At 41.4% G+C, this 11,118-nt stretch overlaps 1 protein-coding gene across 7 annotated transcripts in view; it reads right to left on the bottom strand.

The window, feature by feature from the left end:
* Positions 1-250: 250 nt before the first annotated feature.
* LOC310672963 (rho GTPase-activating protein 7-like) overlaps positions 251-11,118 on the bottom strand; it is an 88,298-nt gene continuing 77,430 nt past the window's right edge. For all 7 annotated transcript variants that reach the window (XM_083430724.1, XM_083430721.1, XM_083430722.1 and 4 more), the window contains 7 exons: positions 10,524-10,722; positions 9,627-9,843; positions 6,277-6,391; positions 3,430-3,645; positions 2,747-2,964; positions 2,324-2,497; positions 251-1,431 (listed from right to left, as the gene is read on the bottom strand). In XM_083430724.1, coding sequence (XP_083286850.1) covers positions 1,335-1,431; positions 2,324-2,497; positions 2,747-2,964; positions 3,430-3,645; positions 6,277-6,391; positions 9,627-9,843; positions 10,524-10,722 — 1,236 coding nt within the window. In that variant the 3' untranslated portion in view covers positions 251-1,334. The remainder of the gene's footprint in view (positions 1,432-2,323; positions 2,498-2,746; positions 2,965-3,429; positions 3,646-6,276; positions 6,392-9,626; positions 9,844-10,523; positions 10,723-11,118) is intronic.

Raw genomic sequence — 11,118 nt, 5'->3', positions numbered from 1 at the left:
TCACTGTGTATACATTGGTGCCTCGCAAGACGAAAAGAATCCGTTCCGCGAGTCTCTTCGTCTTGCGGTTTTTTCGTCTTGCGAGGCACCACTGTACAGTGTTATGCCAGTTTTTGGTAAAACAAACGATCATTTTGTCCTTGCCTGCAAAGTCTAGAGTCACAAGAAGCAGGGGGCAATGTGATTTCTCCCACTGCTGTAGTCTACAAATGTCACAATGGTTAATAACCCTTAGTGAACAAAGCAGTCATTGAGTGCTTAACCTTTTTATTAAAGGTATATTGTCTGAGCCTTATAAACACAATTGACACTAAATTACAGTATTTTAGGAAATGCAATGAATGTACAGACTTAAAAGTATCATATATTCTGGAAGTACCAGTAGTATCAATATATTATCTTTTCCCTCCCACCCCCACAACCCTTTTTTCCATTTCCAAAACAGCGGTGTACTGCAAACTGAAGTTCAAAATATGTCTCTTCACAAGCCAGAGGCTGCTCTGTTGGCGGGGCTGCCTCAACTGCTTTCACACAGGCGACAGGCAGGCCGCCTCTTCCTCCCAGGAGCAAGACGTGTCCCAACTGCCTGCCTGTGCAAAGGCAGCTGAGGCAGAGGTGGGCGCCTTCTTTAAACTGTTCCGCTGAGGGGTGCAGCTGCCTGCACCTCAGTGGAGCAGTTTAACAAGGCCCCCACCTAAGTGGCTTCCCCATGCCAGCTGTTAGGCTGAAGACCCTCCCCAAAGGCCTCCTGCAATTTTCTGGAGCCCATAAAAGGTGCAGGTCAAGTTTCTCACCCCCACCCACTTCCGGGGCGCAGCTCAGAGGTGCTGGAACACACAGTTCCACTGAAAAAAGATGTCCTTTTTCTTATTGTTTCTTCACTGTAAAAAGTACAAATGTCTGTAACCAATAAATACAGCATAGCTTCCTATATGATCATTATATTCCTAATAGTTTAGAATGCTAAAAACAGAAAAAGACATCACAGGTGCGGAGTTCTCTTTAGTCAGATAGCACTGCTAAAGTATTACACATTTGTTCTCACATTTTTAGCTTATAAAGCATCTGGGGGGAAATAAAATCTCACATTTACACATTATTAGAACATCAAGATGTTCATTTTTCAATAACTTATTTTGATAGGTAATATTGAACAACTTAATTTTCTCAGTAGAATTTTTTAATAAAAAAGCAGTAACTTTATAAAATGCATAAAAATGTCTTAACAGTTCTAGTATGCTTCAATTACAATAATGAAGTCTGGTAAACTTCAGCTTTGGGCACCACACATTTGATTTAACTTCCAAAAGCACCATGTCATCTTTGGCTTGCTCTCAGTATGATGAAGTTTTAAAGGACTCTCTAATCCTTACCAGTTCTGCAGCACACATGTGACCAAAAGCCCTGTTGTACCATTCAGTTGTGCGGCCCCTGCCAATAAATGAAACAGCCTGTTAAAAAAAACTTAAGTCTTAAACGATTTCTCTTCCCGACTATTGGGCCAGGTTGAGCTAACTGTGCTTTCCAACAAGGCTTTCCACCCCATGTCTCCCCCAAAGTCTCTCTGGGGAACCCACAGAACAGTGCACAGGGGGAGGAGAGTACAGATTGTTCCATCTGGCAAGCAGAAATGCTATTAGTGCAACACTTAAATCCACCCTTCATTTTAGGCATTCCTCCTCCACCACCAGTGCTATAAAACTACAGTCATACCTCGGGTTGAAGTAGCTTCAGGTTAAGTATTTTCCGGTTGCACTCTGCAGCAACCTGGAAGTAATGGAGCGCATTACTTCTGGGTTTCACCGCTTGCGCATGCGCTCAAAATGACGTCACACGCATGCATGGAAGCGGCGAATCGCAACCCGCACAGTCGTGGCTTACGCTCTACTCAGGATGCGAACGGGACTCTGGAACGGATCCCATTTGCATCCTGAGGTACCACTGTATTGACTGCATGTTTACAACACACTTGAAGCACTGCTTCTGAAAATTGTTCAATCTTTATGCAGATTTATGAGGAGGTTGCCTGAAATTACTTTTCTAAATCACATGCGGCCATGAAAGAAGCACTTAATCATTATTAACTAAAAGGACTGCAATCAAAGCTTCTATCACATTTCTGTACATCTGAAGAAACAGCTGTAGCAGTGGGCAAAACAATTCGTGCAGTGACGTATAACAAGCAGCCAGGCAATTCACAAACAGAATGCCAGTTTTTCATAATTGAATCTTATACCTCTAGCAAGCCCTTGACCTTCATTGCATTTGGACCTAATCTATTATGTCACGCCACTCTAAAGAAAAATAAAAGAAATATAGATACCTGGTATCTGTTCGACAGACATGTGTGACTTTGGATTTCTGAGTCCCGACTACTTCTATAAGATACTGACAAAGTAGGACCTGACCCAAGATCCCCGTCATGGTAACTCCTTCACAGTCTATTGAGGTAGCTGCTAATATGCATGTGCTGCTTTGAGGATCAGTCCGCCAAGTCCTGGAAACAAAAGGTCAAATCAATCATCTCATTGGCTATCAATATGCCATTATGCTTATGAACTGAAACCATGCTATCAACTGTAACAGCTCATTTACATCAACTTTCAGGCTCTGCACATGATCAAGGTTTTCAGCTGTATGTATAAAAATAATATTTAACTAAAGTTAAGTCAAGGCATTCCCTCTGCTGCAGCTCATCTCATAATTATAGCAGTTGGCAGAGACAGGAATATTGTAGATTCCTTACCTTAGAACCACATATTCTCTTGGAGGAAGTGGAGACATGCTCTCTGTTGCATAGTGGTAAATGTCTGTTTCATCATCTAAGATTTCTAGGACTCTTGTTTCTTGAAGGCTTGGGTTCCATAGGTGCTGTTCCATCAGTATCCGATATAGAACCACTTTAGGGGCAGCATCAATTTCAGCTGAAGCTTTCCATACCCGGACCAAGTAGTTATCATCCACCTTAGAAGACAGTTAATCCATTAGGAAATGATTTGAGTCTGCCAAAAGCAGCCTAGCCTGGGATCCAATGGCTGTAGAACCCCTGGAAATGGAGTCAACATGGTCCCTCAAATCCATTAAGGCATGGTTTCCCAAACTTGGGTCTGCAGCTGTTTGGGGACTGCAACTCCCATCACCTCTGACCTCTGGTCCTGCTAGCTATGGATGTCACATCACAGCACCTAAAGTGACTATCCACATATTCAAAAGAATAATAAATTTTCCAGTTTGGGAAACAGTACTATGGTTGCATTTCAGTGCTTTTGTGCTCCATGCCATACCTTTTCAAATTAATCTCAGAGGGAGGTTATTTGCAAATGGGATAAGATACTGTTAACTGCTGATTTTCACAGAATACACATGTATTAATGCCATTTTAAATCTCATTTACTTTGAGCCTCATCAACGTTTTCATGCCAAAATTACCTTTTTATATGCAGAATCCACTCCTTCTAAGGTGGAGCAAGCAACCCAGTTCTTGAATTTTTCTTTGGCATCTCGGAGCAAGTCCTGCATGGAGCGCTCCAGGGAGACCACTGTGTTACAGTGCTTTGCTAACGAGGTTTGGTGTGGATCTACTTCACTGGAGATAGTTTGATCATGTAAATTTTCATAACTGTGATCCAAACAGTAGTCAGGAATCTGCAGAATAATACTAGAAATTAGTTGCTAGGAAGCATAGGTCGTAAGAAATGGATATCCCAATATATTCCACTGTATTTATTACACATGTATCCCAGGCTTCCTGTAAAGGAGCTCAAGAACAGTATACACACAATTGTCACACAGTCACCCATCAAGGCGCAAGCAGAGTGGGAATGTGGTTTTTTGATGCTGAATGCTACAGTATGGTGCTTCTACAGTTATGTATGAATCAAACAAACACATGACTTAAGACAAAAAGGGAGGAAAGGATTTTTGAGTACTCAGTGTGTGGGAACCACACATACACATTTATTTGAAGGAACCTAAGCTGCTGTTCTCCAAAAAACTGAGGCTGAACAAATAGTATATCAACCTTTGCACTCTCACTGCCAGCTCCCTGTGCCAAAGCAGAAAAAGTTCGTGCTAACAAGTGTTTAGCCTGAACTATTGAGTCTAATTTTGGCCCAGCAGGCTGCACAAATAGTCAGTGGCCTCTCCCTCCCATCCTCTTTTCTCTGCAGTTTCCTCCCCACCCTCCCCTTCTTGCTTTTCTGCTTTTTTTTTATCCCTTTCCCACACACTTCATGCCATAAAACAAGGTCAAAGACAAGGGAGGAAGCAAGAATGACTGGAACATCTCAATTGATTAAAAGCCACTCTCCCGCCTCATGCACGAAAGCCCTGTGCACCAGGCCTTTCCAACAAGTAATTTCAATGCCAGAGTGGAAGGGCATCTTGGCACTAGTTCATATCTGCTCAAGTGCTGCCAAGAGGAGTGGTCAGAAGGCCCAAATGCCACACATTCTTCACCCTTCCCAGCTCTGGCCTCATGCTAAGCAGGTCAAACTCCCACACACAAGATGCAAACAACGTAATGCAGGAAGAAGAGATTCCAGTGGGTCTACAAGTCAGGACTAAATGGGCATAACCAAGGTCATGCTGTGCTCAAACAAGAGACTGGAAAACACACTGCTCCCTCATCATTAACAACTTTTTAGATCAACGTAGAAAGTGGCATTCTGTTGGTTTCAGGCTTTACATGGGTGCTGCCCCTCAAAAAAGGACAGGCTGAGTCACGTCCACACCATAAGGCATTTCTGAGGCCATATTTAGCATAAGCCAAGAAGAAACCAAGGGTGGCGGAAAGTAACAAATCAAAGAATCAAAATAGCCAGGCACTTGCTTTCAACTGTGCTTAGAAATTTATAACATACTAAATTAAACATCTCCACTATTAACCTATTCTGGCTCTGAACTCTCATACAATGAATCAAAGACCATGTGAAGGAGGAGGAAGGTGATGGTGACAGTACAAATGAGAAGATTAGGAGTCTGATGAAGAACAGGATGAAAGTAGTGAACATGAAGATGAAGAGGAACAAGTGGATTCTGGAGATGAAACTAGTGTGGTGCCGGTGTTTCTAGCCATCAAGAAATTCAATGAGTCACTGGATTTTGAGATTTTGGAGGAAATGTTGGAAAGCATCAAACCCCATGAAGGTGAGCTGATGCTACTCCGTAAAGTACAAAAGACAAGTGCTCCTGGAACAGTTACCTGTTCAGCTTGGAACAGTTATCTGTTCAGCTCCAAGTGATGGCCTACAATTGAACCGTTGTAGTGACACTGCCTTATGTCCTCAGTAATCCTGCCAATATAGTTGTAAACTGCTTAGAGGTTTATTTATTTTAATACAGTTGTACCTCGGGTTACATACGCTTCAGGTTACAGACTCCGCTAACCCAGAGATAGTACCTCAGGTTAAGAACTTTGCTTCAGGATGAGAACAGAAATCGTTCTCAGGCGGCGCGGCAGCAGCAGGAGGCCCCATTAGCTAAAGTGGTGCTTCAGGTTAAGAACAGTTTCATGTTAAGAACGGACCTCTGGAACGAATTAAGTACTTAACCCGAGGTACCAATGTACTGAGCAGTATATAAATTGAATGAATAATTAAATAGTAATAGGAGGATTGCTATCTTGAAGGCTTATTTACACAGCCAACAAAACTGGATGTTGTGCATGTTCATTCCCTGTTTTTCCTGCCACCACAAGTTACTAGCGTACAGATGTAGAATCCCCAACTGTTGTTGAAATCTCTCTTCAGGTTAAACCAACATGGCTTATGGTCAGGACACAGAGTCCTGCATCATCTGGAGGGCTATAGGTTCCTCAGCCCAAAGCCCAACTGTACCCTGGGTGGCATTTACACATATCGAAATCACCACTAGCAGAGATGCATGAAGCTCAGGGTTCAGCTTTTTTTAATATAGTGATTTGATATATATAGCATTAATTATATGCTTCATAGTCCTTTGAATCAACCTTTATATTGAGCTAGCTCAAAATAAAAATGCAAACTGTTCCCTTGCTATCAAGGAACTAAGAGAAAGTAAATTTTGCTTATTTAGAGAGGTATACTTCCTGGAGCAAAAGAGCATAGGTGTCTGGTACTAATGAATACCAATTAAGAGTTGGTCCAACATCTGCTTTTCATTATTGCCAACAATGAAAAGGCTGCTCTTCTGATTTCAAACCAACAAAGTATTCCCTACACAAGTTTCTAAACAGCATGAGGGATGGAGGATGCCAATGAAGTTAAGCAGCGATTCTTCCTGAAGAAAGCAACTTACCTGAAAGAGTCTGTTGCACTCCATTATCATATGGGCCAGGCCTTGAGTTGCAGCCAGGTTCTCACTCAGGTCTCTCTGGTCGGGTTTTCCTGTACTGTGCTTCCTCTGGCTGGACCTAAGGAGAAGAATACAAAGGGCTGCTTATTCAAATCACACAATGTAGCTGGTAAGGGCACTATCAGTTCAGACTGCAGGTGAATGGGAGGGATAGAAATGTAAAATAACTGCTCCTGGTTCTGTGGCATGCTTTGTTGTCAATCTAAACAGTGACAGCCCTCTAGTATAAGGTAGTCTTCACCAGTCATAATTATGAGCAAGAAACCTTCACCACCAATGTACACACATTGTTTTGGACAGACTCTCTTGGTATCCAGTTGGACCTCTTATTCAATTGTAACCACCATTACTATAACCACTGTTACTATATATTTTCTTGTTACTGGATGTGATTATTTCTTTTGAAATGCATGAGCTACAGTTTACTCTCTGTTCTGTGCTTATTATTCATGTTGGAAAAGTTAATAAAATATATTTTAAAAATAGACTTTTTAATTGTAATGAGTCCTATTAAGTGAGTATGCTTTAACCAATCCTGGTCAGGTACATTTCATTCAAAGGCGCACACAAAGCTCTCATTGATTTGCCTATTATCATTAGATGTGTTTAATTAAAGGCTGGCCCAGAAAGTCTAAGGGAAAGCCAATCACATTATTTAAGAGCTCCAAATGCTTTGCCAAAGAGCATTAATTCATATTTTAAGCTTATTTGTGGCATCATGCCAAGATTAGGATTGCCAAGAGCCTGGCATTCATCTCTAATAGCTTTATCTTGGAAAATTCTTTGTGAATGGTTTTTAAAAAGAGGCTGTTAGATAAAGATGCTTGACTTTAATCCTTGAAGCCGAAGCTGTTAGATTAGGTCCTTTTGAAGTCCCAACACTGAAAGTAAAATATTAGCAAATTTATTATCCAAATTTCCCGTTCAAAGCAACCTTGCTGTTAAAACAACGAGGTGGGGTGGGGAGGGGGAGAAAAGACAAGCACTCCCTCTTTTCTTAAGATAGCTGCTCCTGCTGTAGTACAGAGCTCAAATGAAAGTCTGATGGTAGAGGCCTCCTCCTCTAAAAGTTCTAAACTTCCAAAATATAAGTTTCTTCACCTGGAATTAAGAATTTAGCATTTTATTTTGCAATCAATTCTTCTGACACATTCTTGGCTGTGATTATGTGTTCATTCTCTTATGACTGACAATGCTGTCATCATCTCAGTTCTGGATTCCTCTCTCTCTCTCTCTGGGGAATGCTGAGCATCACAGGACTTGTTTTATAGCCTGATACGCATCTGGGATGCGTACTCTTCTTAAAAGCACATTCTTCACATGCTTTACCTCTCTTCACCTCTCTCAAAGATTGAGCTATCATCCTAAAACATGCAGATACTTTTTCAAGCTTCCCACCCCCACTCATGAAACAGAATTTGCACTCTTAATGGCATTAACCTGCCACAGACATTCAGCTCACACAATCTAAAGAACGCTTCTTGCTCAAATATAGTTTTTCCTATTAGTTAGTACAGTGGTACCTCTGGATGCGAACGGGATCCGTTCCGGAGCCCCGTTCGCATCCTGAGCAGAATGCAACCTGCGTCTGCTCGTGCACAGGTTGCGATTCACCGCTTCTGTGCATGCGCGTGACGGCATTTTGAGCGTCTGTGCATGCGCAAGCGGTGAAACCTGGAAGTAACCTGTTCTGTTACTTTCGGGTCACCATGGGACGCAACCTGAAAAGATTTAACCTGAAGTGACTTTAACCTGAGGTATGACTGCATATGCATTTCATCATGAACAGGCCTCTGGTACAGTGATGGTACTGATGCAACTTTCTGTACCCACAGTACTATTTTTCTACGATTTTAAACCTGACTCCCAGTCAACTTTCTAAATGACTGTGGGGATTGCTGCATGTGGAGATAGGCAAGCTCCCCAAATGCAGAGGCAACGTCTACATCTCACTGTAGCAGAGATGAAAAAGTTACACTTTAGGTATATATGGGGATCAGTAAACTGAGATTCATTCACTTCTTGAAAGCCTCTTTGAGCTGTATGTCTCTGCTAAACCACCCTGGTCTTTTCAGGCTGTTCCAAAGCTACCCCCATATTATTATTATTTTTTAAAAGTCTGCCACCTTTTTCTGGTTGCCTCTACAGAAATGTTATGTTGGATGTATAGCCCTGAGGGATGCAGTCCAATATCCCGTTTTGTGCTGTTACTTCACCATGGGTTTGCTTCCCCCACTACTCTGGTCACAGATCTCTTGTGGGAGCAGCCAGTTATGTCGCTACTTCCCACCCCTGCGCTACCTCTTTTAAAAGGTGGGAGCATACTGGCCCAGGAAGTAATCGGCCCAGGACCACTGTGTTATTGCGTTATCAAGCCACGTATGGCATGAAGCTACACTGAAGCGCTGCTATACTTATGAGGTAATATAGTAACAGCATCTTAGGAAAGTACATACATTCAGAGAAAGACAGTGTAGTGCTTATCACTGGTTAACTTGATGAGTATAATAAAGCTAAAAGGTCCTCCAGAGTAAGAATGTCTGGAATAGCCATAAGCAAAACCCCACCCACTCACCCCTCTGCAAGAAACTAACGTTTAAATGGAGCAGATCAACATACACTAACTATTGTCAGGAAATGATTTTTTTCTCAGAGAAAAAGCTTTCAAACTACTGGGGGGGGGGGGAGACCTGTGGTCCTCCAAATATTGAGGCAACTGAAGTTCCCATCATTCCTGGCCATTAACCAGGCTGTCTGGGGCTGATGGGAGTTGAATTCCACCAACACCTTGAGGACCACAGGTTTCCCATTCTTGATCTACTTATTTTTGTTCCCTAACAATCAGCACTACTATGATTTTTAAATATTAACAGGCTGATATAAAATCCTTTAGCTATCCTTAGGCAGCTACTCACCAAATATCCAAACAGTACAGGGGGTATTTTCTCTATCTACTGTCCATTCTGGCAGTGCTAACTCTTTTTTTTTAATCACACCATGATTAAAAAGTACAGCCATATTCAATTAACAGCCATTAACAGTTGTTAACATCTGAAATAAGGTGCATTCCAACCCTCACAGACCTATGATTTGTGCCTGAACTCAGCTAAAGCAGCACAAATTGGCTAAAAGAAACCTACACTTGAAAGAAATGACCGTTGTAAGCAAGTAAAAAGGCAATACTGCGCTTATGCCATATAAAAAGGTGACCTGATTTGAAGCACCTTTACGCTTGTACAATGTATTTTCCTTCACTGCTCATCAGCAAGCAAGTATTATTCACGCAAAAATACCTAGACGATGAGGAACTCTCTCTCCTCAGGGTATTAAGGTGAAACAAGGATGGTGCTAGACAAACAGCAATGTTGGTTGGAGTCATCTGGTTTTCCTCCACAAAAGCCACTACATCTCTGAGAAAGAATAGCAGTGTTTTCAAAGCTTCTCGGTTTTCATCTGGAAGCAGAAGAACAGCAGCTTGGACAGCACAAAACTGCTGATCTTTTGGCAGATCTAGAGAGGGAAAAAAGATGGAAGCCAAGATCAGGAACTAGGGTATCTTCTTACAAAAAGAGTTGACATTTATTACTTGAGTACAATGTAGTTTCCATTTACTTTTAATACAGTAGGGGAGAAACTTAAACACACATACCAAACGGGCTTTTTCTGAACAGCTCCATGTTTGTGGAGTGCTCTCTCCAGGGAGGTTTGGCTGATGCCTACATTACACATCTTTAGGCATCAGGCACACAACATTCCTCTATAACCAGGCTTTGAGCTGACATCTGGTGCCCTTTAAATGTGTTGCAGTAGAGGGGATTATTGGGTTGTCTTTGTTTGTATTTCTATTATGTATTCTGTGTTTTTATATTGCAATTTTATGTTGTGAATTGCCCTGAGATCTACATGTATATGGTGGTATACAAATTTGAAAAAGAAGAAGAAGAAGAAGAAGAAGAAGAAGAAGAAGAAGACGATGACGACGGCTCATCTTAGAGAGATTAGTTTAAAGAAAGAAAAATATATTCCTACATCATTTGTCCCTTGACCTCTGACTCAAGAAACTGAATTAATTGATAATCAGAACTAAGTAGCATCAGGCACACTTAAACTAACAAAGCAAAATTACATTCCACTTATAAAATCAATGTCTAAAATAGCCAACCAGAATTAAAACAACAGCAGGTACATACATTGGTAGATATGGAGGAAGGATTCGCAGAGCTTGCTGGTGAATATAGGTTCCGGAAGGTCTCGGAAATACTGCTTCACCATGTCTGCCACATCAAATGCTGACTGTCCCTCATAAGTTACATTGTTTGGGTCATTTTCATTCATTTCCCTTAAGGAAAGGATCCTGGATTTCACACCAGATTTCCTGAAAAGGCCAACCTATGAAAAAGAACAAAAAAAAAGTAAACATTCAATCTGCAGAATAATGTCCTTTGACTCCGGCTGTGGCATGGAACTCTTAATGTGGTTACATATCCACAAGCTTTCTAGGCACTTTGATTGTACTATGTTCAAAGGCACTTTGATATATGCGCAATAAAAGAAACGTGGGGAGATTATTTCGTTTGAAAATGTAAAAAGAATGTTGATAATGCATCTTTAATCTCTCCTTGTTACATGTATAGACCCTTTCATCTGCAGTATTGTACACACTATATTGTCACTCAGCTGGTTGGAGGTGATGTAAAGTGCTAAAGAGTGTCGTGTTTATGGTGTCTGGACTATAATGGCAGTCACCTACAAGCAAGTTGTTGCTTGATAGTGCAGGCTCTGAGT

Source organism: Podarcis tiliguerta (genome assembly GCF_965153285.1).
Source record: "Podarcis tiliguerta genome assembly, chromosome: 2".
Classification (NCBI taxonomy): domain Eukaryota; kingdom Metazoa; phylum Chordata; class Lepidosauria; order Squamata; family Lacertidae; genus Podarcis; species Podarcis tiliguerta.
The sequence above is the reverse complement of the archived record's forward strand: the minus strand, read 5'-3'. Positions and strand labels throughout refer to the sequence as shown.